Below are 27,825 nucleotides of genomic sequence, written 5' to 3'. Positions count from 1 at the left end.
ATGATGGCTTGTTCTCACATGACATAACACAGCATCCTCCCAGCCACTGCAACCCACTGCTTGCACTGCAGCACCCAGACATGGAGTGCAAGAACAGCATAAAACAGCTACCATGCACATGAATGTGAGACATTGAACAGGCCACAGCAGGGCTTGCTGCACCGTTGCCCTGCAAACGTGAAGACAGACACAAGCCTGGGAGAGCCGTCTGCTCTCACCAGGTCCACCTCCAGCCTGAAGGGACAGGTCCCCGCACACGGTAGGACCCAGCCCAGAGCCTCCTGCTCAGCAGGTGCCACCCCACCTCCTGTACGCAGGTGCTTTTTCCCTCTGCCAGCTTTGTTTAAGAACAGAGCACCAATTTGCAAGGCTGGAGAAGTAAAAGGCAAGGAGCTTGTTTCCCTCTGGCTCTCAGACAAAGCACGGGACAGGTTTTCTGCATGGCATGGTGTTTCCTTCCCAGCTGCAACACTTTTTGAGTCCCCAAACACACTTTGTCGGTGCTGGACAGAGCTTAAGTACCAAAATAACTTATCACTGGTAGAGTGAAAGGTGTGACAAGCACATGTAAGTCAGCTGCTGAGCAGAAAGTGCTCTCTGTCATGTCTGGCCCATCTGATAGCTGCAGGCTGCAGGGCAAGCTGGGTGGCTAGCGTCAAGGCCAACACTTCCACCCTGTTACACACAAGGAGATGAAGCCCTAAGGGATCTTCTTACTGCAGCAGACCAGATAAACAAAACAAAAAAGTGACCCCTGAGAAGTCAAATCAGGCTGTCTGCAACACCATTGGGCTGTAAATTAAACAACTTTATTGATTTTATAGAGGTGAATGGGAACAGGCAGTGTCCTTGCATTCCATACCAAACAGGGAGCTAGAATGCATAATGTCAAACCAAAATCCCAGAGTCATTACCGGTTCAATTCTGTAATTATATATATGATTTGTTTATTTTGAGCTATTCATGTGCTCTTGGGGTGTGCGTGTGGTTCTTAGGGGTATGCACAGAGCTAAGGGGTAGGATGGCCTGGGTCTCTGCCTGGAAATATTTTCTCTGCAGGCAGTTGGAGGGAGGAGAATAATTTTGGGGATTTTGCAGGAGAAATTTTGAGTTCTCAGTGGGAATCAAGGGGCCTTGCTCAGGTTCTAAGAAATTTGGGATCCCTGGGAGGGTGTGAGGCATGATCAAAGAGAAAAAAATCAACCTATCTGTTTGCTCATTTTAATATTAAGCTCACCAGTTGTTATTTCTTTTATTCTATAATTGAGGGCCAAGGCGCCTTTCTGTGGAAGCTGAGCTCAGGCACAGCAAGGTCCAGGAGCTACTGCTTTGTTCACAGCACAGGAGGGATGTACAAAGAGTGACTGATGCTGGCATTTAGGGCTTGTTCGTCTGTCTTTTTCTTGCCATAGAAGCTGTCCTCTACCAGTTTTTTGACGTTTTCCCAGCTAGGTGTGGATAATGTTCAGTTAAGTGTGACATTTCCCTGGTCCATTTCACTGTATAGGGTTAATGCTAACAGTCCAAATGCAAGCCTTTCCTGTTCTAGGGCCCTTTGAGAGGACATCATTGTAGTCAATGATACTACATCATGGTGGTACAGAGGATGTTTCAAACAGGATTTCCTGTAATCCCATTAGAATTGGGTGGAATAGACAAAAGAGAAGACTCAAAAGACAGAGAAGAAAGAGTGTTAAATACTTGGGAGTAAAGACGGACTAGAAAAGAGCAGAAAATGCAATGCCTGTGGTAGCACCTCCTTACACCTCCCCCACAACATCCTTCCAGTTCAAGCCCATCACTCAGTGCTCTTGTGTTGCCACAGCTTTAGAAAGCAAGTACCTTGTACTGAGGCCAGTACCTGTTGGTGATCTGTTTGAATATGCAACTTATGAAGCTGCAAACAGCCAGCAGCATCCACTCTATACGTTAATGGTTACAGGGAGGTTATATGGAGCTGTCATGTTTAGCAGCACTTCTGAACTGTAGGTGCTTTCAGCTCTGCAACCTGCTGGTCCCCTTTGTGAGCCTTACCCCTTGATGCTCGCTTCCCTGCTAAGGGCAGTTGGACAGGCACTCTTATTTTGACCTTCCCAAGCTATACTAACGCTGGCAGCTCAGCAAGCACTTGCTCAGAGCATGTAGGGGTCTCGCCTCACTGTAGAAAATTATTTTTCTCTTTTAAAAAGCAGGATACAGTCCATAAAAACCAGTTCAGGGTTTTCTGGGGGCAAAACGTAAGAGGGGGTAGAGCAATGCCTTTATTTGTGTTACCTCGCTGTGCTCTCTCAGCCCGATAGCTGCAAAGGGCAGGACACGGGCTTTCCAAGCCTGTGCATGCGCATATGCTCGTCTTTTTTTTTTGGCGGGGTGTGGGGGGGGGTGTGTGTGGGAGGGTGGTGGGTGATTTGTTGTTGTTGTAGTTGGTTGTTGTTGTTTTTTTTTTCTTTTTCTAAGGGCAGGCGCTCCCGGAAGGCGGCGCGCTGGTTCTGCTGGCGGCTCGCCCCCCCCCCCCCCCCCCGCCCGCCGCTGCTTTCAGTTTCCATTCTGCCGCTGGGCTGAGGTTTCTTTTCCCCGTCCGCTCGCTGCCCGGGGAGAGCTGCCTCTCGCTCCCGGCCGCCTTTCCCGGTGCCAGCGCGGTGGGCGGGCTCCGCGCCCTCGCCGCCCCGCACGCAGCCGGAGCGGGGACCGGGACTGGCGCTGCCGCCGCCGACGGCACAAGCCGGTCTGGCCATGACGGCGGAGGAGAAGAGGAGCCTGGAGTGCTACAGGCGGTACATCGAGAAGAGCCTGAACCCCGTCTACATCCTGAGCAACATGACGGACTGGCTGTCCGACGGTGAGGAGCCGGCAGCAGCTGGCGTCCCTCCTCCCTGCCCTGCGCCCGCATCCTTCCCGCGGCCGGCGTGGGTGGGGGGATTTCCTCTGATCCCCTCCCTCACTCTTTGCCTGCTTCGGGTTTTCGGTAGAGGTGAAGGAGAGAGTGCGGAAGGAGGAGGAGAAGGGGGTGACGGCGGCCGCCGCACTGTTTCTGGATGCCATCCTGCAGCTGGAGACCGAGGGCTGGCTCCGGGGCTTCGTGGACTCCCTGGTTGCAGCAGGTGAGTTCCCACTCGCAAGCAAGCGTGGTCTCCTCCGCTTCTCCCTTTCCCTGCCAGAGCCACAGCCGTTGCCCGCGTTCAGCTGGGCAGGCGAGCCCAGCACACCCGGGGTGTGAAACATCCCTCCCGTTGTCCTTGAGCACCTGCTGTCTGGTCTTGTAACATCTGATGAGATGCGTTAGGAAAAAGTAGTTCAACAGAGGATGGAAATAAAACTCTTCGAAGGTGTGGGGAAACGCCCATCTGAGAAGCAGCTGGAAGAACTGCAGTTATGGACAAAGTGAAAGAGATGTAGAATAGTGCGGGAAATGAGTGAGGACACCCGAGACGATCAGTGTGATCAAACACGTGAACTTTTATTTGTTTACACTCAGCGTGCTTTATAGCTTTCTAAACAAGGCTTGGCAATCTATGATTGGTTACAATACAAACAATAGCCCACCCCTGAGTATGATTGGTTGCATCCCGGAAGCAACGTCATCATGGTGTCAAATTCCCTTTCTGCATCCAGGCATGTGCTCCCAGGAAAGGCTGGATTGTTCACATCTGTTGATTCTCAGGTATCCTTCCACAGAATAGACTTGTCTGCCTCGGAGAATTTAGAGAAGAAATAAGACAGCCATTGTTCTCATCAAATATAATTAAAGGAAGCTAAATCCTCTGAAAGGGAAAGGTAAATGAGTTTCAGGATATGAGTGGGTTAACTGGTAGCATGGGATAACTTCATTCAAGGACAGTCTTAAATTAGAAACTGATTTTTAAAAATTATTCAGGGCTCTTAAAAGTCTTATTTTTTCAAGAAGTAACCATTAATATTTTATAAATGACATGATTGTTCCTCAGTAGCTATGACTGCTTGATGTGTGAGGTCCTAATGCAATTTCCTTTACAAAATGGGACAGAAGAGATTGTGAAGGTGTAAAACTACCAGAATTTGCCAGCTTTCCTCTATACATGTAGATTCTATCCCAGATTTTTGTTGGTGATTTGTTAGATATTTCAGACCTCAAAATCTGATACCAGGTAAGCCAGTTTTATTTTCATAGAATCATAGAATGGTTAGGGTTGGAAGGGACCTTAAAGATCATCTAGTTCTAACCCCACTGCCATGGGCAGGGACACCTTCCACTAGATCAGGGGTTGCTCAAAGTCTCGTCCAGTCTGGCCTTGAACACTTCCAGGGATGGGGCAGCCACAGTCTTCTGGGCAACTTATTCCAGTGTTTCACCACCCTTCATTTACTTACTATTAACTATGGATAGTTACAGTATCTCAGTAAGCAGTTATTAAAAAATTTATTACTTGGATGTAGGCCACTCTCCCCTTAAAGCAAATACTAGGTCCAGAGCAACTTTTTATCAGCCTGTGATAGTTTTAATTGCTGAATTGCAAAAATATCTTCTTTGAACATGTTGACAGCGTTCAGTTTGGTGTATCTTCATCAGAAGACTGAAAAAGTTAAACTGCAGACTCCAAGTGCTATCCCAAGTACTTATTAATGGGGCCTGAGTCTAGAATATAGCAGTACTCTTGTATTTGTCAGACGCAGAGATAGGTAATAATTAGATTAAGGACATTGTGGTGGTAAGTGTCCACACTTCTCTCCTGCTCCTCCAAAAGAAAATAGAAAGTTAGGCGAATTCCTTCTGTTTGCCCACAGCTCCTCTAGGACTCTGGCCTGCTTCCTTCCACCTCTGGAGTCTGCACAGCAAATCATATAAGTCCTCTAAATACAATTCCCTGCCACTGTCTGTTCCAGGACGGTATTTTCAGCTGTTTGCTGACTGTCTAGGCTGCAGCTGTGTGGGTTGCTTTCAGTCAAGGACTGACTTGGATCCCATATGATAAGGATTTTTGAAGGAGGGTGGAGCCAAGGACAGAACTAAAAGGTAAAGGGGCTGCTAAATAAAAGAAAAGGCGACCAAAGGTTTTTGTGATTCTGAGTAGCGCCCTGTGCTCTGGGAATTCCTGTGGAAGAGTGTCGTGGTCTGCAGGGATCCAAGGACTGTATGGATCAAAGGAAGGGGGTTGTTACGGTTGCTTGGGTGATGTGAGCTGTGACATTGTGTAGCTCTTCTTTCTGTTTGCAAGTGTTACTGGTCTTTTAGCATAGGGTTTTTCACACAAGTACTGTAAAGGAAAACAGTCACTTAATCTATACAACTGATTGTGGTTCACCTAGGTTTTTGTCAGTTACAGGCTGAAATAATTTTAATTTCTCCAGTGTGGCTGAGAAAGTGTTTTCAACTTGTCCTGGTTTCGCTGGGATAGAATCAGAGATCAGTTTTCTGTTCAGAAAAGCTATGTTTATTTAAAGTTTCTCACCCTATTTGGTGAGAACAAAGTTGAGATGACACTTTCAGTTTGTAGCCAGCCATGGTATCTATAGTGCTCCAGGACTTTTCAACTTATTTTTCGTAACGACCCAGATGTCCAAGAACCTGGGGAGAGGAGGGCCAGTGTGATTGACACCTAATTTGGCAAATGGGTTATTCCATACCACATTAAGACATGCTCACTATTAAACTGGAGAGTGTGTTGGGGACGGCCTCTCTTCCCTTATGATTGCTCTCCCTGGAGGGTCTCGCCCATCATTCTGCTCCTGAGGCCTATTCTGTTTCTTCTGTGATTGTGGTTTTGAGACTTTCCTGCTCCAGGATTGATAGCTGGGAACGGGCTGGACATGGGTCAAGGGGTGTTGAGCAATTGAACCGTACATAATTTGTCTGTATATTATGATTATGATTATGAAATAGTTCTTATGTCAACCCACAGATCTTCCTTCCTTTTCCCGATTCCCCTTCTTGAGTGGGGAGGGGTCACTGGGTAGTAGAACTGCTGGCTATTGTTTAGCCTCAGGTACAGGCTACACGTAGACACTTTTCTAGCTAGAGGCTGAATTCATAGTAATGATGCACCTCTTTCTCTGAAAGGTTACACTGGACTGGCAGAAGCAATTGAAAACTGGGACTTTAGGAAACTGGAAAAACTGGAGTTGCACAGACAGCTGTTGAAGCGGATAGAAGCAACAATGCTAGAAGTTGATCCAGTAGCCCTCATGCCCTACATAAACACGTGCCTGATAGAAAGGGAGTGTGATGAGATCTTGCAGGTATGGTTAACAGTAAAATCCCAGTATTTGTCTAGTCTTGCTGTGGAGAAGTGCTGGCTGCCTCACTTGTGGGATGAGTTGGTGCCCATCCGTCAGGCTGCTGAGTGAGGAGGACGGCATGCTGTGGTTGCCTGGGGAGGGACTTTACTTTTCTTCTGCTTGCAGGAGGCTTTGCTGTGTGGCTGCAGCTTCCCACAGCAGTGCTGAGACACCTGTGTGTCTCGTTTGTCACCCCTCTGGCTCGGAGGATGAGGTGGCATGTGAAAGGGTTGCAGGCCGGGAATGGGGATGGGGTGGCTTTGACATTGACAGTGCTAAGCTGTATGTCTTTGTGGAGTCCAGACTACCGTGAAGACCCCTTAGTGGCTCCGGAAGGTGCCACATTACAGTGAAATGGGGGGCCTTGCTGTGCCTTTGAAATAGATCTCTTTCTGGAGTGTTCACACTGCATTAATGCTTCTAAAAATACAGATGGAAGTAGGCAAAGTCACGTTTAGATGCTGCCTAGATTGATTCCTGCTCATCATGGGATTTGACATAGTCTATCACCTTAACTGCAGCAACCCCTAGATACTTTGTGTGGTTCTTTGAGTTTTGTCAGCACCTAAAGGGATGGTTGTAGGATGAAATGACACTTTTGGTCTGAAGTCATTAGCTAAATGCTGTGTCACAGAAGTCAACAACATTTTCATTGCCTTTGGATGTGAAGCTGTGGTATTGTACTCAGTTCTAGCTCAGTGTCATTATCGGTGACTGATAACACGTGACGTTACCACTCAGTCATCATTTACGACTGGTTAATAATAAGTTATTGATGCTGTGGAAGGAGTCTCTTAGGTGTTCTCACTTCTTTTGACTCCTGAGGATTATTTGCAGCTATTTTATTTCTGAAGTCGTATTTCTTTATGGAGATACATAACATTTGGAAAGCTATTTCATCTGACCAAACGTCAGGCCTGCCAGCAATTTTGTACTTTTGCGTTTTCCTGTTCTGCAATGTTTTTTTATCAGTTTGGCCTCAGAGGTTTATGGTAGATACAGCTTATTACAAAGACCTTGCCAGAGAAAAATTCACAGAATAGCTCTGCGATGTTACAGACCTTGTGAATGTTTAAGCAAATAGCCTAGCTGTTGATGTAGTCCAGCTAACGCTTAGCCTGGCAGAATTGCAGCAGTAGTAGGTAAATGACTGAATTTATTGGAAACCTTTTATTCTGTGAGAGGGAAATGCAGTTTTCAACTGAACATCAGACAGAACAAACCAAAATATCAATCAAAGGACAGTGGTTTTGATCACTCAGAAGCTACAGCAACGTCTGTCTGTTGTGCGTGCAGATTAGCGAATACAGAAGCAAAGCAGCCGGGATAACTAAACTCATTGAATGTCTCTGTCGATCGGATAAGGAAAACTGGCCGAAAAGCCTTCAGCTGGCACTAGATAACACAGGATATTACAATGCAAGCGAACTGTGGAATATGAGAGAAGGTAAACTGTGAATGGTTTTTATTATGCTCTTTTCCTATTCTTAACCAGATGGCTTTTTTTTTTTTTTTTCTGGAGAATAAGGCTAATTTGAAAGGATACCGTCAGACTGCATTGCTCATTGTTGTTTAAAAATAAAACCTTTTTTTAAAAAAAATTAAAATGTCTTTTAGATAACAAGAGATATAAGTACTACCCTACAAACCTTCAGAAAATATTTTTTGAGTATTTTTCCTCCCATATGGTTATGAATGTCTTTTTTTGCTAAACACAATCAGACAGCATACAAGGCTCTGAAGGTACAAAATTAACCCAATGTTTACCTTCTTCCCTCCCTTCTATGGTGATTTCACTTTTGCTGTTTTTTCAGTTGCCTAAGTTGTGATAGATGAAATATTTTGGGATAAAATATGATTAGTAACTTGATATTCTAGAAAGTGATAAACTTCTGTGATCCACAGAGCAGATCATATACTTTTTTCTTTGAGAAATTGATAAGCAGCATTTACCAAGTAACTGCGTTCATTTTTTGTAAAAATGCAGAATTTCCCCTAATAAGATTTTGCTTTTGTTGTTGAATTTACCTTTTCTACTTGAAAAATACCTATATAGTACCCTGCAGCATGGGAGAACTTAGAGTGGAATACACTTTGTATTTCACTACAAAATAATTAAGAAAGACAAGTGATTTTAGGTAAACTCATTCTATTTCTTTATATCTACATTTGCTTTCTCCCAAACCATGATTGTTTGAATTGTTTTTAATTAGGAACTAGATTTTAAGTGGCTTCTTAAACAATATTCTTTATTTTGAAATGTTTATATTTCTGTAGTCAAATATATGTAATATCCTATCTGGAGATTTAATTATTAAAATTAAATATTTTTAAATATTTAAAAATTATATATGTAATCAATTTATAAATAATTATATAAAATATAGAAGATTAATACTTATAGGTACATAGATATTATTTTATGTAGCTGATGGCTATATATAATATTTGGTTAACAGTTGTATTTTGCAAGTTAAAGATAATCACTATCTTTTGGGGTAGCTTCTGCTAACATCCAACTTAATAAAGCCAAAGTCAGCCTACAGAAGAAACGTTGTCCATATTGGAAGTATTTTAATGCTAGCAGTTGAGTTGGTAGTAGAAGTTAATCACAAATACTATGTGCTTTCTGGAGCTGGATTAGGGTGCAGATGTGCTCTTTCTGCCTCTCCAAAAGCAGCACTTTGTGATCGTGTGTTCAGTTCGCAATGAACTCTTCATGCAAAGCTCAGTGGCAGTTCTTTGAAAAGGTAATAGTTATGGGGCCAAAGAAAATTTTAGCAAGCATCTTTGGAACCTCTCTTGATTACCATGTAAATTAAAGGATGGACATAGTCTTACAATTTCTAGGTCCTTCCAAAAGATGGGGGGGAAAGGAGAACAAAGTCTTGAATTTACAAAGCTTCTTAGAACTCCCAAGTATTTTTTCTGTGTGTGGTTAATGACTGTAATCACTAAACACAGAGGATATAACTTTCCTCCCAATCTATGATCTCCCTTGATTTTTAAGGGATAGATAAATGTTTGTTGAGTACGTGGGTCTTCTAAACTCAAGACTCTCATTGCTATCCATCTTACATGAAAGGGAGCCTGGATGCAGCATCATTTTATGTAGTTTTTCCATGCTAGCAACCAACTCCTTCACCTTGTCATCCCAGCAAATACAACATTCTAAAATCAAAAGGATCAATAACATGCCTTGTTTCAATATTCTACAGATAATGGTAAAGATGTTGATGGTGAAATGACGGATGCCTATGAGAACAGCATTGAAACCACAATGACATTTTCTGAAGAAGCAGAATGTGATAATGTCAGTGAAAATCTCTGTTCAGCTTCAGGTAAGACTTAAGAACTTTTAACAGTTTGTGCCTGGAATTCTCCATTTCCTTAGAATCCTGAAGGATGCAGATGTGGTGTGCCACAAAGGAAGGTATGGAGGAGTGAGTATGAGTCACTGACTTGATTTAGCTGTCTTCTGTTTTAATGTTTAAAGGATCTCAGGCTGGGCATTGCACATGTTAGGGATTGCCCCTCATTTACGCCATTTCTAGTGCAAAGTTGTTCTGTGTCAGCACATAATCAAAAAGGTCTCAAAACACCAGACTGTTGTAGATTCATCTCTTCTCTGATATAACTAATTCACATGTGTGAATTAGACAATTTAGAGAGCTTAACGTGGCTGCAAAGGATCCGTGCAGTAGCTGTCATGTGTCGTATGCCAAATTTTGCTCCACCAGTGGTTTCTACTTCCTGTTCCATAAGTGCAAACCCTCTGACAAGACCACAATTTAATTTAATTTCAGAAGTCTGTAGAGCAGAAGACTAAAAGCAATACTGTGCATGTATTTTGGAGAAAATATGCCCTTGTGTTTTCTTTCTGGGTTGAAAAAGACCAGGTGAGGTAAGAGCTGTCAGCCAAGATGTTGAAATGAGTTGATTTTAGGAAGCACAGTCGAGCAGTAATGCAAGTATGCCATCCAGCCTACACAAAATTGTCTGGTGCGTATGTCCTGTTAAAAGGCTTGTCTGTCAGAGAATGCTCTGTGCAGACTGTGAGGACTCTACCTCTGTCGTTTTAGATAGCAACTGTATGGGGCACGATATATTTTATGTGTTTCTGTTGCAACACTCTTCACAAAAACATGGTTCTCTCCTAGAAAGGATCTATCAGTCTTCACCTGTTTATGAGCCTAAGAAGGCTCGGAGCTACCAGACTGAACTTGCACAACCTGCTATCAATGGGAAAAACACACTGATATGTGCCCCCACAGGTAAGAAAACACGTTTCTTAGAAGAATTCTCTTGGTGAAGAGGGCTATGAAGGATAGGGAAGGGTAAAGGTTGAGTCAGACTTTCCCAGCTGTTTATTTAAAAGCAGTCTTCCTTGCAGGAGTAGATCCAGATCTAACCTGAAATTAATGACCAAGGGCAGCACAGAGACTAAGCAAGACAGACAAGTCTCTTGGCACTTCGGTGCTTGTATTCAGATTTCCGTGTTCTGACTTCTACTTTCTCATTCCCCAGTGTGGATTTTTGAGTTAAAATAACTCCTGATCTCTGCAGATCTTTAAGAAATTTGGCTTGCAAGTTGAAGGAAAGATAGGATGAACTGCCCTGAGACTCCCCTGTCTTCTGTACTGCAATGCCGACAACATCAAAACAGCACAGGGATCTTTTACAGTAGCTCAGGACTGGATTAAGGAGATGCAAGTTCAGCAGCAAAAGAGAGATCAGTCAGCTCTTTCTTTCCACAGTTGTTTCTCATGTTGTTAGCCTTTCTTCCCTGGGCCCTGGAGAGGCAGGTGGGGTAGTCAGAGGCTACCAGACAAGCTCTCAGTGGCCTGCACAGTGACCCTGAGTGCTGAAGGAAAAGAAATGTGAGATGAGCAAGGCTGCTTGGGGAATGATGGAAGCTGAAGGTGCCTGGTGCCTGCACCATAGTCTGATTTGATGTGGGAGCATGCTCTAAGAGCAGCAATAGACTCAAAGGTCTCAAATAAAAATGCAAATGGATTTTTCCTTCCCAGTGACTGCCACATGGTCTTTACAGACTGAGACTGAGAGAAAGGGATGATTACCTATCTGAGTAAGCAGCAAGTGTGTGTCCAAATCTGTCCCCAGAGGGTCTGGAAGTGTTACAGCCCCTGTATCAGCTCCCCATTGTTACAGGGCATCCAGAAGGGACAGGCTCCTGCTTACAAATACACCCTTTCAAACTAGCATTTTACCTTTCACATCCTTTGTTTAAAGGCACTGGAAAAACCTTTGTGGCACTTCTGATTTGTGAACACCATTTCCAAAACGTGCCCGGAGGACGAAAGGCAAAAGTTGTCTTTCTTGCAACTAAAGTGCCAGTGTATGAACAACAGAAAACTGTGTTCAAGCAGCATTTTGAAAGAATTGGGTAAGTGTAATTCTACCCGGTGGCTTCCTCCACAGAAAATAAACTGCCCTGTAGGTCAGCTGTGGCTAGGGCAAAATGTAACGGGTTTACTGGTGACAGGGGTGTTTGGCCTTAAAATAAGAATGATGCCTAGTGGTAAGGAGGTCAAGTTACCATGGTGGACTTTGTTTGGAGAGTCTGAAGTCTGCTTTTGGAGAGTTTAAGCACTGGTTGTGCAGCATCTATAGAAGTGGCCAAAGCATACCTGTGCTTGCCTCCGGAAAAGGGTGAAGTTGTGTTCTCTCTTGAGGCTTTTTTCAGCCCTGCTTCCAAAGATGAGGCAGTTTCAGGCAGCAGCAGTGGGATTCCTTTTGCCAGTCGCAAATGGCAGAGTCTCTCTTTCTTTTCCGAATGAAAAGATCCAAATTTCTTTGGTTTTTCTAGTCAGAAAATGACAGTCCACTTCTCAGATCGGGCTGAAAATTACTTAGGAAAGCATTGACAATCTATAGCTTCTGATTTTGAAGGAACTGATTACTGAACATCCACGTATGAATCCCTATAGTAGTGGGAAAATGAGGCTGCTAGACAGTCCCGTGCTGCCAGACATATACAGAAGAGGGATGTCCAAATACAGCTTATATGTGAACTACAGATGCAGCTTAAATGTACAAAATCATCACCCCTCAAATCTAATGTTTAATTAATGGGAGTTGAAAATCCAGTTGTTTACCCTTAGCAATTTTTTTCTCAGCTTCTGTGGGTCAAACTGCCAGCCCCAACAATTTGACATTTTGAATTTAGTCTCTGCCCTTCAAGCTTGTTGAAAAGTCCATCTTTCTAGCTTTTTTTTCCCTGCAGACATCCTTTTTCATACCCTATCTTTTGCCTCTTGTTCCTAGATATTCTGTTGAAGGACTTAGTGGTGAAACAGTTGCAAATGTCTGTGTAGAAAAGGTTATACATGACAGTGACATCATTGTGCTGACGCCCCAGATTCTTGTGAATAGCATCGAGGAAGGGATTGTTAGCTCCCTCTCCATCTTCACTCTGATGATATTTGATGAGTGCCACCACACTACGGGCAACCACCCTTACAACGTGTTAATGACCAGATACCTGGAACAAAAATTTTACTCCTCTGCAAACCAGCTGCCTCAGGTAAGGCCCAGCCTGTCAGTGGTGGAAACATTAGAGAAAAGTATTTTGCAGTGCAGTCAGCAAAGCCTGAAGTCTTGCCTTTTGTGTTAATCCAGTTCAAACTCCCATTTAGCAATGGCTGCAAATTGAAACGGTAGCATCTGGAAGGCTTTTTTCCTCTTCTTGGACACCTCCAGACTGTTTTCCCATGTTACATCTTCCCTCCAGCACCCAAGAAGGACTGATCAAGCATGACAGAGACCAGAGTACTTGAGAGCAAACAGGATTGCTTGGCTGGGAAGAAAGCATGTACCCCCAGAACTGAGTCTCCTTGTCATCTCTCTGTTGCTGTCTCCTGCAACACTAAAATACGACCAACGCCTCCACTGACAGGAGGTTTTGGTCCAGCTGAGAAGACCTCTTCTCTGAATGAATGCAGAGGGCGGTTCTGGGAGTGGATTTGTTGTTTCTGTGTATGATAAGCACTAGCAAATACAATTGGTTATGGATTTAAGTGAATGGGTAATTTATTTTCAACTTGAATACTCTAAGCTTGAGTGCCTTGGAGAGGGCACTAGCAGGAACAAGGTTTGGCTTTCAAGATTTGGTCCTTGCACTCCTGTTTACTTCATCTGCCTGTTTCGTTTTCTTGTTTTCAAAGACAGTGACAACTTGGTGACTGGTAACAGCATCTCCTGTTTTCTTTTTTGTTTGTGACAAAGGAGCAATCACTGCTATTCATGTGTGTGCTCAGATTGTAGGTTTAACAGCTTCTGTTGGAGTTGGTAATGCCAAGAGCATTGAGGAAACAATAGAGCACATCTGTACCCTCTGCTCCTACCTTGACATACAGGCCTTATCCACTGTCAGAGAGAACAAACAGGATCTGGAGAGATTCAGAAACGAGCCAGAAACACGTAAGCATGCTTCCTTTTTATTTTTCCTTGAGATGCAAAGCACCATAATTAAGGCAGCTATGCAATCCTCCTTTGGTCAGGTAAAGTTAAAAGCTTAAAACTAAGCTGGAGCTTTGCTTCCTGGTGGCTTGAACGGAGTTTAAACACACACTGCACTACTGCCTCGCAGTAAGGCAGTGCCCATTGGGGCAAATTTTCTTTTTGCTGAACTCCACCATCTCTGTTTTTTATTTAGCTAAGCAGTAAAGCCAGAGTAGTTCTGCCAGTGAAAACTGGGGCTGTTTCTTTCTGTACAACTGTAATACTCACTAACAATAAGTATCATTATGATTGCATAAAGCACTATATGTAGCATTCTTCTAGACAATAATTTGTTCTGTGCTGCCCAGGGAAAGGTTTTACTTATTCAGGCCGCTGATTTGCATTTCTTTTCTCTAGATGTCAGATTGGTTAAAATGCGAGTTCAGAATCACTTTGCAGACATTATCTCAGGTCTGATGTCTGAGACAGAGGCGTTGATGAGGAACATTTACTCAGTGGGTAAGATACTGCAATATGCCTGTAACTGGGATTCAGTCTTTGATTACATCAGTGTGAATCCTCATGGCTGCTACAACAGCCACTCTTTTTCCACTTCCTTTCTCCTCCTTCTTTTTCACGTACCTTTATCCAGTATTTCCGAAATGAGATATTACAGGTAGAAGTGTCAACTATTATCTTGTTATATGTGATTAGTTTGATAATCATAAGGATTTTTGCTTTGATTTCAACCGGTGTTTCCTGTAGCTAAGGATGGTGTGCTTTTGACACTGCCAAGTCATTTCGAGTGTTTAAGGAATCAAACAAAACTACCAAAAGGCTTGCTTCAAAATGCAATGAGCTGGATTTCATTGATGAGAGATACCTGTATATTCTTACTTAAGTATTTCTCCAAATGCTTCATACCTAAATCTGTCTCTCTTAAGGAAAACAAGAAGGGTCTCAGTTACGGTGTTACTCTGAATGTTGTTATTTCTTCCTTTCAGTGAAAGTTCACTTTCCTTCTTGCTGCTCCGACACTTCTCATATTTTCTCTGGCCTCTCTGATTTGCACTCAGAGTTACTTCTAGGGGTGCCCTGGCCACCTTTTCTGGTCAGCATTTTGTCCTTTTTACACCTTTGGGTACACCTATTTCCACTGTTGACCAGGTCTCCATTGTTTCCTATTGGAAAGCACTTAAGGTAATTTTACAGAGGAGGATCTGTGGAACATGAACAGCACCAGAGAGGGGATACGGCCACCCAAGAAAGAAAACACCTGTCTGTAGAGTTCCAGCCTCAGGAGCTGCAGCAGTGTGAAGGTTTGCAGAGAGGGAGATGCACGGCTGTGAGAAGAGAGGACGGGTCTCATGGTCATGAGACCTAATTCTGCAGCCCTGCAGAAATCAGTCTGTCTTTTCTGCTTTTGCAGGGTTCCTAAGTGGTGTCGAGTATGTGGCTCTTATCAACAAATTTGAGAGCTACAGGGGGTACAAAGCAGACACCCATGGATGGCTATGCTCAGGATCAGCCTTCTTCTATCCAGCTCTGAATTAAAGGATTTTGTCTGTGCTTAGACTGGCTTTTGCAAACTGACTAAGGTGCCTTAAGCCTGTTTACCTCAGTTCTATACTTTCTAGATTCCACCCCATCCCCCAGCTTTCCAGATATTGGAGAGTGAACTCCAGGGGCAGGAAGGGAGAATTTTAAAAAAAAATGGCCCATTAAAAAATCCCAACTGCCACCTAACTGAAAAAAAACCCAACGCAAACCCCAATAAACCTCAACAAAAAATACAGTGGGAATTTCAAATTGCACGCTAAATTAAGCAAACACTTCTGAAGCTTATTTCTGCATCACAGTTCCTTTTGCATGAATGCGATTGGCTTCCCTTGTGTGGACGCTCTGATTACTTAAGTTTGTGAAGCACTGGGACAGAGCATGTACTCTGCCTCAAGAACAGGCCATTGTCTAATACACCTTTAAGTACCATGGACCATTTAGCAAATGAATACTCAGATATTGAGTAGCTGGTAATTCAAGGACCAATGCACATGCAGTGTCTTGAGTACTGTAGTCTGCTTGTAGGGTAGGTGAGCTCTAATTTTACTGCTAAAGACTCTGCAGATGTGTGTATGTACACAGGTCCTCAGTTGAATTGTACTGGGTTAATATTAGCCTAACATCTGGGTATATGTTGAAACACAAGAAGTGAAGAAGACAGTCAGGCTCTTCTCAGATGGCTTCCAGAGGCAGGACAAGAGGCAGTGGGCACAAACAGAAATCCTTGAACAACAGGAAGAACTTCCTTGCTGCGAGGGTGATCAAACACTGGAACAAGTTGCCCAGAGAAGTTGTGGAGTCTCAGTCCTTGGAAGTACTCAAAATCCATTTGGACATGATCCTGAGCATCCAGCTTCAAGTGACCCTTCTTTGAGCAGAGGCCTTCCAGCTTCAGTGACTCTGGTTGTGTCATACATTGTTCTTCTGCATAGGCTTTTTAGACCTAACTTTCATGGAAAATGTGTTATCTTCTAGCTAACTGTTCTGGTTATTTGTTAGTCAAGATGAACAAATGTTTGTTTCCTGCTTCTTTACTAGGTACTATCTCTCAAATCAACAAGAATGATTTTGGAACACAGAAATATGAACACTGGATAGTTGCCACTCAGAAAAAATGCAGACTGTTGCAACTGGGAGATAAGGAGGAGGAAAGCAGCGTTTGTAGAGACCTTTTCATTTGCACTGAACACCTGCGGGTAAGTGTATATCCTCTTTCCTTCCGTACAGAGGTGGAGCCATCCTGTTCCTTCTGATACAGGTATGTTCGCCTAGGAGCAGGTTTTGAACCTAGTCATTTTATTTGACACAGGCTAAAGCATAGTGTGTAATAGGTGTGTCTTAAAATATTCACTAAGAACAGTATAGTGCAGAGGAGACTTTGTAATGCTTGTCTTGTCATGCAAATGCAAGAACAACAGAAGGTGGTAACACTTAATCTAGCTAAATAAAATTGACATTCATCTCCATCCCACAGGAAATGAATTTTAAATGTGTTTGTCTCTCTGAGCAGAAATTCAATGATGCTCTCATCATCAGTGAAGATGCCCGCATTGAAGATGCTTTAGCCTACCTAACTGAATTTTTCACAAATGTCAAAAATGGACCATATACAGACTTAGAGAAGCAACTAACAGCCAAATTTCAAGGTATTTCACACACTACCTATGACAGTTGCAAGGGAGAAGAGGGCTTATGGTAGGATGATCCAAGTGTTTTCTTCAGAGCAAGTGTGGTTGTTTTTCCAGAAGCTTTGTACTTTTCAGAAGGTCTAGTGTCCATGAGGTTGCAAATGTAGTGTTAGGGTAGGCAGGGGGAAACTTACTTTCTGGGACTGCAAGCTTCTAGTGCAGGAGCTAAGGGAGTAGTAGTAATTGTAGCTAGATGCTGTAGTAGGTTCTTACATGCCTAACTCGGAGGTAAGGCAGCGATGTCCTTAAGGGTGTGCACCACAAGTAGGGGGATGGTCTACAATCGTGGATACTGGCAGCATTAGATAAGGCAACGTACACTGCTCAGTGCACTGCCTAGCTTCCTCCTGCCCAATGTCCCTGGATGAATACCAAGCTTCTGGGAAGAAGGAGGTGGCCCTTGAACCCTTCTGATTAAAAGTTAGAAGTTGCACTGTTCTCTAACTTGTGATTTGGTAGCCATGTGCTGTAAGCAAACCAGCCTGTGATCTGGTGTGCTGCAGTGCTGACTGCAATTTTAAACCCCTGTTTGCCCTCTCGGGTCAGTTGTTTTCTAAGAAGTAACTCCGCTCCTTGCAAGAACTGAGTTTGTTTTGTTGCTGTCTTTTGATACACAGTATGTCACAGAGGTTTTCCTCTCATTTTGCTACAAACTGTGAGCGATTCAGATTATTTTTTTTTTCCTGGGGATTTTCTTGCATTTAACCAATAGCTTTCTTTGCTTGCATCTGAAAGAATGGTATAGAAAATAAAAACAGATTCTAAAGAGAATGTGGGTGGCATTTAAAAGTAAGTTTGGGTGAGAATTCTCTTCTCTGTATTGAAGAAGGTAAATAATTCAAGACACTGCTGTTTTCTTCCAGAGAAAGAACCAGAACTGACTGCCCTTTCAAAAGATGAATCAAATGAGAATCCCAAGCTGGAAGAGCTTGCTTGCATCCTGGATGAAGCATACCACTATAACCCACAGACTCGCACTCTTCTCTTTGCTAAGACAAGAGCCTTAGTAGCTGTAAGACATTTCTTTTTAAAGCTCCTAAAATGAGAAGTGAGAAAATATAATACCTCATCTGTTTCCCTTCCCATTTTGATCTAGAAATAGAAAAACATGCATGTATTTGATCTTACTAAGAAAATACTTATCTTTTTATATCTTCCTAAGCACTGATGCTCTGAGACAGGATGCGGGGTTTTTTCTTTTTCTAAAAACTACAGTACAGGAGTTCTGTCCTTCATCACTTCTTTTTGCTAGATGTCATAGTTGATCATTAAGCTGTCAGACTCTTATTTTAGATCTGAAGTCAGTTTTAACAAGATGTGTTACAAGGGGTTTTGCTTCAATGTGGCAATGTTATAAACCAGCAGCTATGCTCTATTACTGACTGCACATCAGAAGGTATTTATAGGTTTCCTGGAGGATTCCTACGGGCCCAAAGGGAGGTCCATGTCCTAGCACGTGTTCTTGATCATGAAAAAGGGAAGACTTTTTCTTGGAGCAGTTGTTCTCTGGACCTTCCCAATGCACTGGTCTGTTTCATACTTGCCTAGGATCAAGGATCTAGGCTGGATGATTTTTTTTCTCCCTTCCAATACCTTGTTCCCAGAAAAAGTTCATGCTTGAAGTAAGTGTGCTGCTAATCATTAGTATCATGGTCTCTGGCTACTGTAAACAGATTTATCAGCTGAGAGTCCCAACCCCCATTTTATCCTTGAGTATAGACATGCTGGATGAGTTGCACACCAGAAAAAAATTAAAGGCAGGCTAAAGTCCAAACTAGCAGCACCAAGCATCTGTTGGCAACTTCCCATTAAAAATGTAAAAGCCTACTGTAGCTTGGCTGAATATTGTTCCTACAGAGGAGCAGTTTGAAGGTGCTACTTTCACTGTGCAGCGAGAAAGTGCAGTTTTGTAAACAGCAACTCATTTCCTTTGCATCCCATAGGTATAGTGTAGTATTCAGTGATCTGTTGGTTTGTAAGAGAATGCGGCATACTTTTTAGCAGTGAAGGGCTGCCTGCTCTCTAGCCAGCCTTTAAGTTGCAGAGGTGGGAAAAGTGGAAATCAGCTATGGCATGGTTCGATCTGGCATCATGGCTGCGACCCTTGCTTTCTGACCTATTAATAGATGTCCCCTCTTGACGCACAAGTTTCACCACCTTTTCTGCTTTTGGTTCTTGGAAGTATTAATTGTCTAGGCAAGCATGGGCAGGATCTGCCTATCTATCCCAAACTAGCGTTTCGTCTGGGCAAGGATCTAACTCCCTGATTTTCTTTCCAGGCCTTGAAGAAGTGGGTAGAAGCAAACCCTCTGCTTAGCCACATAAAGCCAGATATGTTGATGGGTCGTGGAAGAAGAGATCAAAAAACAGGTACGCAGGTTTGCACTGAGGAATACCAGTTGCTAGACCTATGGAGGGTACACTGCTAAAATTGTTCTCCTCTTCTATGTTCATCTTCTGTGCTCTTAAACAGAGGAAGGTCATGTAGGTTTGCACTGTGCTTTATTCCACATCTAGAAGACCTTTAACCAGTCCTAAGGAGAGGCTTGCTTTTTTCTGTCCAGAATCTTTGGTTAAAGCAGCAGTAACACTGTCAGTCACTCTTTGCTACAGGATTCTTTCACTAGTTCAAAAGAAGTTTAGAAACTGTTTGCTATCATGGCTTCTTTTGAATACTTCTAGTGGTGTTTCCCCTGTTCCTTTTGCATTATTTTGTGTTTGGTGGCATAAAGACATTTTAAGGTAGAATGGAAGCTGCAGCTAAAATTAATTATGCATGGCTTAAGTTAAGGGTTTGCTTAGGCTTAAAATAACTAAGCTGTATGCAGATCAGTGCGGTGTTGTGCTTGAAATGGTGTTTCCCAGGATGACAATTCCTGTGGCACACCAACAGGAATTCCTGCTCAGTGGGTATAGTGTGCAGCCAGCTGAATATGCAGACTTTAAGTACTTTTCCAGATCAAGAGGACATGCTCATTTCTAATAATTTAAGTAAGAGCAAATGCAGGTTACCTTGCTCAATGAACTCTTCAGTGTTTTTTCCTGACGTGGTTTCTTGGTACTGTAGGTATGACCCTCCCCATGCAGAAGGGTGCACTGGATGCATTCAAAACCAACAAAGAGGGCAGATTGCTAGTTGCTACATCTGTTGCTGATGAAGGCATTGATATTTCTGAGTGCAACCTTGTGGTGCTCTATGAATACTTCGGTAATGTCACCAAAATGATCCAAGTCAAAGGTATGGATTTTCAGAGCTTTTACCTGTTTTGGCCTAGAAATGGAAAGAAAGTGCCACTGAATGGCACTTCGGAAATACTATAGTAATATGTGCGTGTCTTGCTGTTGTCCTCTGTGCCCCTGAGTGAAGTCAGGTGAATGATGGGACCACACATGACGAATTTCTTCACAGAAGGGCGTTCTTGATGTTGCATTGCCATGCAAATTAGCCATGCTGCACAAGCTTATTGAACTGTTGAGGAGTGATCCCTCAGGTGGATAATTATACATACAAGCAGAAGTATGGCTAGAAGATCTGTAGTTGGAAATAGCATAAATTGTTCTGATTGTGACAAAGGACTGCTGCAATGAGGTTTCATGTGTTGCCTTGGCTTCTGAAGACCTTCCCTTGCCCAGTGGCTTATTACCAACCCATCTACTCACAGGTACCTATGGCCTTCGCATGTGCAGACCTCTAACATTAAAGATGGGGAAAAAAAAAAAAAGGAAACCCTGCTTCTGTCTTGGCTTGTCTAAGGAGTCTGTCAAGACTTTGTTCTCTAATGTTGGTGATTTTACGATGCGGCCAGCAGAGGGGAATGAAGAGCCACACTAAATACTGGTTTCTGTTTAACATTCCTAGATGTCGTAAAACTGCCTATGTCTTTCAAGGGTGCATCTGCAATATTTTATCTTATCACCCAAGTACTTAACTTCATAACTGGTTGGGAAGTGATCTCCACTGTATTAGTACTCTGCTTTCAGGGTTTGTGTCCTGCAATTTTCTTATTTTTGTCTTATGATGAAACAATTGGCCCAGAATTCAGGTTTATGGGTGAAAGGATAGTTTTTATTCTTAACAAGCCATTAAAGATGCAGAGAAAATAGGCTGTGTCTGTTTTAAACCACATTAAATCATGGTTTTGGGGGATCGGGAGCTCAAAAGCAAATGCAAACACTTTTTCTGACTGAAATACTTTTAAACTGGTGAGATCCCTGTAGTTCTTAGTTTGCCTGTGTCACAGCAGCAAAAAACAGACAGGCAGTAGGCATAGACAGGTGGGAGAGAAGACACTTGCTCTTGTCTCTTTTTCTTGCTAACACTGTGTTTCCAGTTCCTCAGGATTTTTGTGATAGACTGTTTGTTGGTTGTTTTTGTTTTTTTTTTTTTTTTGTAATAGACACCAATTAGCACGGCAGAAACCTAGTAAGACTAAGAAAAACTTTTATCCTCTAGCTTTTCTTTCCACAAGAAGACAGCAAGATGCTGTACAGTAACTGAAGTGTCAAACATCCCTGAGTTTAACTGAGGCAGGCCACAGAAGTAGGCAACACAGCACTGGCTGGGGGATATCCATGAAGGGAGCATCTTGTTCTGGTTTGTGACTGAAGAAGAAAGAGCTGAGAGAATGCTCTTTAGAAGCAGCATTATCTGAATCTGAACACATGAAACAAAAGCCACACAGAAAGTCTTTAATGCTGTTTTATGGCATAGCTGCCGCTTTTGCACATCTTGCTAAGAGTAACTAAAGAGGATAAATGTGTTTCTGTACAGGTCGTGGAAGGGCAAGAGACAGCAAGTGCATCCTGGTGACAAGCAAAACAGAAGTGGTTGAGAATGAGAGGCAAAACCGTTTTAAGGAAGAAATGATGAATGAAGCTATTGAAACGCTGCAGAATTGGGATGAAACAACATTTGCAAGAAAGGTTTGTAATTCTGTGGAATTTTCATACTCAAATCTACAGGCATAATCTATGACCTTCATCTCCTAGGGCTCTGTCTAGGACCAACTGGTAACCTGATGCAAGTGTTTGGTTTCAGACCAAGGTGAGATCAGCAGACAAGGGATAGTGTGTACTGCTAGCTGAATGTCATCTGTACTGTAGCTGTAAAAAACTTAGAAGTTGAGGTAGAATTTATATAAACTTCTCATTTTAGAAATAAAATTTGAACTATTCTGTCCACTGGAAGAAAGATATTGCTGTATCTGCTTGGGATACTGGACAGGGAGATGGCAAACTATGCAGATGGTGGTAATATGTCTATCCATGTTCATGTTCAGAAGCGCTTTATCTTTGCTGCAAGTCAGTACCAGTGCTTTTCTAAAGTTGTTTGTTGTCATGCCAAGTGCTTGTTGATTTCAGAGCAGTGGTTTCTGGGAGATTTCAAGAAACCATTGCCTGGGACATTAACAGGATGGCATTTAACTCTGTACATGCTCTTCTGCTGGTGACTTGTTTTCTGCTGCCTGCAGTACTGTTCATCTTTGCTTCAAGCAATGACTGGCAGATGAACAAGCCTAGTAGTGGTCCTCAGTGCACATTCAGCACTTTACATTAACCCTGCTGTGTGCTGTGCACTTAACCATCATGAGAGGAGAAAGAAGTGTCAAGAACTTCTGGTGCTGAGGTGACGCGCAAGAGGTGTCTCAGGCTAAGGCAATAATCGACTTTTGGTCCTGCGTGGTGCAGCAGGCACATCTCCTCCGTGACCACCCCATGTTTCCAGGTGCCCTTGCATAACAGGTACGAGGCTCTGCAAGTGGAACCAAACAATGACAAGGATGGTGGTTCATCTAGCTTGGAGGTGTTGCCAAGGTTAAGTTGGCCTATACCCTGCATCAAAACCGCTTCCAAAAGAAAGAGATGAGTTGTTTCATAGGAGACTGACTCTCTTCTGCAGGGAACAGAAGACCCTGTAGGGAGTCTCACACGACTTAAGTCGTCACAAGGACTTAAAAGCATTATGACCAAAGGGACCACAGGGTGGGTAAAGGAGAGGAAGGAACAGACGGCATAAACACTGTCCATCGTGTAGTCTTATTCTAGCCTTGCATTATTAACCTGACAAATGTACCGTGTTTTTTCTTTGGTACGAGTTGCTAGAACAAGGCATGTGTTTGTTTGCTTTTAAGTAATAGGTTCCAAGATGTTACATATCCTGAGTCATGCTTAGACAGACATAGAGGCTTCTCTTAATTTTGTAATGATCTTGACCTTTATTTATTTATTTATTAAAGATACATGACCTGCAAATGAAGGAAAAGGTATTACGAGATTCCAGGAAAAAAGAAACAAAACCTAAGGTAGTGGAAGGGAAAAAAAATCTTCTATGTGGAAAATGCAAAGCATATGCCTGCAGTACTGATGACATCAGAGTTATAAAGGTATGTCTCTGTATGGAAACCTACACCCACGAACACCAGGGAAGTCAGCATTATTGAACAATAGCATTGTTTATCAGTGTGGAAAGAAGGTTATTTTGTTCAAACTGGAGCAGTAAAAAATTCTAAGTAAATCAGTAAACCACAGGACCAGTCATAACTACTTCTGTAGCATGTTATGATGGTAGTTGATGATGTCCAAGGTGTGCAAATATGTGATATGAGAGCAATCAGTTCTGTTTTCTTGGACCTCCTTCTGTTAGAAATTGATGAATTTTGTGGAAAACCGTGTGTCTTCAATGACATAACCTACTAGTGTAACTGCTGGATATTTACTTTTCCAATTAGCGTAAGATTGGAAGTCTTCTTGCAATTGGAGAGGTTTCTCTCACTATTTCTGTTGACTGAAAATTGTCCTTACAAAGCACTGATATCAGCTCACTGTTTAGCTCCTTGGCTTATGGGCCAGTTTTTCAGTTTTGAAAGACAAGGCAAATCATGGTTTTGTAAGACGAGCCCTTTCATTCTTCAACATTACTTCGTTTTCCATTGATCACATTGCTTCTATGTATCGCATGGGGACATTTTTATTGCTTTTTCTGGGCACTTAGAGCCTTTCTAGTTCTGACATTTGTTCTTTTGAAGCTTCTTCTGTTTGTGCTGCTCTGCAAAGTGCAGTTGTGATGTAATAAGGGACTTCAGGCCACAGCTGAGCATTACAGAGTGCTTGCCTTCAGGCACTGCCTTTTTTAATCAAGAAATTATTTTTTTTATTTTTACCAGCTGATTTTGGAACATAGGTAGAGTTCACTACTCCTCTGAACAGGGAATGTCCACAGGCGAGGAGCTGGGAATAGCTTGGCTTTGTAAAAACCTAGCTACACTTCTCTGGCAAATAACAAGGGATGTCTAACATGCACCTCTGACTGTTACTCCATTTTGTGCTGCTGGCTTATCACCTACACCTGTGCAAATAGATCTGAGAGTTCAGAAAACTCTTCAAAAAGAGTTTTTGCTTGGTGCTTTGCAAATAATCCCTCAAAATATTTTAAATAATCTCTGCAAACTGAGCTTTGTCATAGTTCAGCCTACATATTTAATGGAAGTTGTGTTTCTAGGAAGAAATAGCGTTTTCAGACTCCAGCTCAAATTGCACACAGGCTTTCAAATCATTAATTTTTTAAATCTTTGATTATGTATGTTATAAACAACAACTGTACCTTGTTATGGTTACTTTTTCTACCACCGCAAAGTAACTGCATCATCTCTCATGGAAAGCTGTGGTCATACAGTTAAAATGAGTGAAAAGCAGGAGTCTCTCAAGTCTTCTGTCGTCCGGATGACGCTGTTAGTTTTATGCAAAAAGCTCGAATACTGCAAGCATGATTTTTGGAGAAGCTAAGTAAGTTTAAATATGTATAAGCTGATGACTGGTGATACATAGTACTTTTTGGTTTGATAAGCCCAGCCTAGGCCTTTCTAGTACCTCATATTTAATGAATGGGGAAAAAAGAGCAATGAGCCAAGGGGGCTGGAAGGTGAGCCTCCTGAATGACAAGAAGCACCTTACCAGGCAAATGGTATTTGTGACAGGAAGGGGAATATCAGGAAAAATTAAGGAATGGTGTTTCTACTATTAAGCACTTCTGGCTTGTGTTGTTTCAGGAATCTCATCACACTGTCCTAGGAGATGCATTCAAGGAGCGTTACATAACAAAGCCTCATAAGAAACCGGTCCAGGTTGACTGTTTTCTGAAAAAAAGCAAGATGCATTGCCAAAATACTAATTGCCAGCATGACTGGGGAATCATAGTGAAGTACAAGACATTTGATAATCTACCAGTGATCAAAATCAAAAGCTTTGTAGTAGAGAATGTTGAAACTGGGACACAAATGGATTTTCAGAAATGGAAAAATATTAATTTTTCTTTGAAGAATTTTGATGTTGAAGAAACATACAGCTGAACTCAGAATTTTAGTGCATGTATCACCCTACTGCACTCAGCTGAAATAGTAGATGATCTATTTCTATGTATAAAAAAATCCTTGTTCTTTATGCTGTCTGATATGCAAGGCCCCTCATCAGCATCTGACTAGATTAAAGAAAGCTAGTATGGCCACTAAAAAAAATTTGCTATCTGATGAAATGTTTCACTAGAAGTGTTAATATAAGCATGGACAAACATATGCCTAAGCATCTGGATCTTAATCCTTGCTGCTATGAAGAAGTTCGTCTGAAAAAAACAAGTTTTATCTAATTTTAGTGACAGGTCGCAACTTCAAGCATTTCTGTGTGAATCAGAATCTTCTTTGTTACCAGTAACTTCTGGTTGGATTGTACCTCCATACAGACAACATGGCTTATGCATGCTGACACTATAAGCACTACTTTACCTACTTTTAAAGCTTTTTAGAAGTTACTTTTAACACTTCAGGCATTTTGGTATACAGAAAAATAAAAGAAAATGTCCAGTAACTTTTCTGTAAGGAAGATATTGCGTATTTTAAATCCATCTTTAATAGAGAATGCTTCTGCAAGAGTTTGAGAAAAGCAGCAAGGCTTCACAGAGCCCTCCTGGAGGAGGCATCTTCTGGATTAAAATGGTAGCACTGTTTTCTTCTATCACTGCATGTTCATCAAGTTACTGTTGCTGAAGTTGCAGTATAGAGAGCTTTCTATGTGTTGCTTAACTGAACAAGACCCAAGGGGGACAAGGTAAGATGGGTAAAGGCTTAATTTAGATGGTGATTAGCATTTACCCTGATGTCCTGTCTCATGAGCTGGCATCTGAAATCTCTCAAGACAATATTAATTCTGCAGATTTCCTGTCAGAGCATATCTAGATTGGAATAAAGTCTAGGCATTAGTGTGTTTAAATGCCTCCTCCCCACCCAGATCCTAGACTTCTCTCAGAAAAACAGAAATTACTACAGACACAGTTACGGAACATTGTTAAACTTGTACACTTTAAAGCACTTGCTGATTCTGCATATCTTCAACAAGCTTAATCTTCAGTATTTCTAGAACCAACAACAAATATGTTTTCCATTCGCTTTACGCATTTGATAGTGTAGTAAGGTATGTATGTGAAAGAACTATGTGTCTGAAACGAACTCTGAAGAAAAATAAACCACCTTGAACAGGATCCTAACTCAAGGACCAAAAATTATTTAAACTACCTAAGCTCTAGTAGGTCAGACCTGTGATGTTCTTTTGAACAGTGTCATGTGGCATTAAAGGCAAAACAACACAAAAAATTTCAAGTACTGCTTTGTGTTCCATCCCAGTCCACGCCTTTTACTGTGAAAGCAGTAGACAACGTACAGTAAGCCTGAATCTCAGTCCTGCAGTAACTTACTCTGTGCTTAGTTTTTAATGAGTAAATTCACAGTTCTAATAGCTGCTTCTAAAAAGGAAACACAGAACAATGGATAAAGATGATTTATGGTCAGATAATGCCTCTCCTCCAAAAATACTAGGAACAAAGATTTTGAAGAAGGCTGGTTTAGCACTTTCAAATTAAAAGTACATGAAAAACCACCATCTTTGAATATCAGTTTGCTGTGTGAAAGGGCCATCTACTTCGGGACTCTTGTCATAAGAAATAATCAGTCTTAAGTTTCACAGCATATTGTAATAACTACTAGGAAGTTAAGGGATTTGAGGAGTTTTAGTCTTTTCCTACTGTTTGAACGAAAGGACTGCAGACTAAAACAACTCCACAGTTCAGTCTAAATGAGTGTAATAAAGGTCAATGAGGTAACACATTACTAAGAATTCAACTTGATACAAGCCTACCTTCAGTACACAATGGAGGTGGGAGGGTGGGGAAGAACACCAGCACTCTACCTGGCCTTTGAGAATATCTGAATTTTTTTTGCAATTGAACCTGAATTTTCATATTTATTACCAAATAATGCTCAAGATTATGACCATATTAACAGTGCCCTGTTAAGATGTTTCACAGAATCATAGAACAGCTGAAGTCGGGAGGGACCTCTAGAGGTCACCTTGTCACCTACAGCAGTTTGTCCAGGGCCATGTTCATACAGCATCTGAAAATCTCCAAGGATGGATTCATGACAACCTTTCTGGGCAATCTCTTCCAGTCAGTGCTTGGTCATCCTCATAGTAAAACAGTGTTTCCTGATGTTCAGAGGGAACCTGCATTTCAGTTCGTGCCCATTGCTTCTTGCCTTGTCATAAGGCACCAATGAAAAGAGCCTGTCTGCATCTTCTTTGTGCCCTTCATTCAGATATTTCTTCACAAACAGCAGAGATGCCCCTGAGCCTTCTCTTCACCAGGCCAAACAGCCCTGGCTCTCTCAGCTTGTCCTCATATGAGAGATGCTCCAGACTCTGCAACATCTTAGTGGGCCTCTGCTGGATTCACTACAGGAGCTCTGTTTGTTGTAATCAAGCAAGAATAGCCTGTTGCAGGTACAGTGCAATCTCTATCCCTTCCTTAAGCCTCTTGACT

At 42.3% G+C, this 27,825-nt stretch overlaps 1 protein-coding gene across 5 annotated transcripts; it reads left to right on the top strand.

Moving 5' to 3' along the window:
* The first annotated feature begins 2,710 nt into the window (after nt 1-2,710).
* RIGI (RNA sensor RIG-I) lies at nt 2,711-25,309 on the top strand. Of its 5 annotated transcripts, none has more exons than XM_086629023.1 (18): nt 2,711-2,839; nt 2,970-3,101; nt 6,035-6,213; nt 7,549-7,699; nt 9,471-9,593; nt 10,413-10,526; nt 11,506-11,659; nt 12,541-12,799; nt 13,533-13,695; nt 14,134-14,235; nt 16,315-16,472; nt 16,787-16,922; nt 17,828-17,976; nt 19,244-19,334; nt 20,032-20,202; nt 21,736-21,887; nt 23,201-23,347; nt 25,010-25,309. In XM_086629023.1, exons 1-18 carry the CDS (start codon nt 2,734-2,736, stop codon nt 25,307-25,309), a joined length of 2,787 nt encoding a protein of 928 aa, XP_086485149.1. In that variant the 5' UTR covers nt 2,711-2,733. The 5 variants fall into 5 exon arrangements, with proteins under 5 accessions (XP_086485149.1, XP_086485151.1, XP_086485150.1 ...); XM_086629025.1 differs by having other exon boundaries at nt 9,471-9,597; nt 10,420-10,526; XM_086629024.1 differs by having other exon boundaries at nt 6,035-6,218; nt 7,554-7,699.
* The last annotated feature ends 2,516 nt before the right edge of the window (nt 25,310-27,825 follow it).

This window comes from Tauraco erythrolophus, chromosome Z (genome assembly GCF_009769465.1).
Source record: "Tauraco erythrolophus isolate bTauEry1 chromosome Z, bTauEry1.pri, whole genome shotgun sequence".
Lineage (NCBI taxonomy): Eukaryota > Metazoa > Chordata > Aves > Musophagiformes > Musophagidae > Tauraco > Tauraco erythrolophus.
This window is presented reverse-complemented; position numbering and strand designations above follow the sequence as displayed.

Coding starts and splice junctions, on each gene's coding strand:
- RIGI (XM_086629023.1), top strand. CDS start 2,734: ATGACGGCGGAGGAGAAGAGGAGCCTGGAGTGCTACAGGCGGTACATC. Junction 6,214..7,548: donor AGTGTGATGAGATCTTGCAG/GTATGGTTAACA, acceptor TTGTGCGTGCAG/ATTAGCGAATACAGAAGCAA. Junction 16,923..17,827: donor ACTAACAGCCAAATTTCAAG/GTATTTCACACA, acceptor GTTTTCTTCCAG/AGAAAGAACCAGAACTGACT.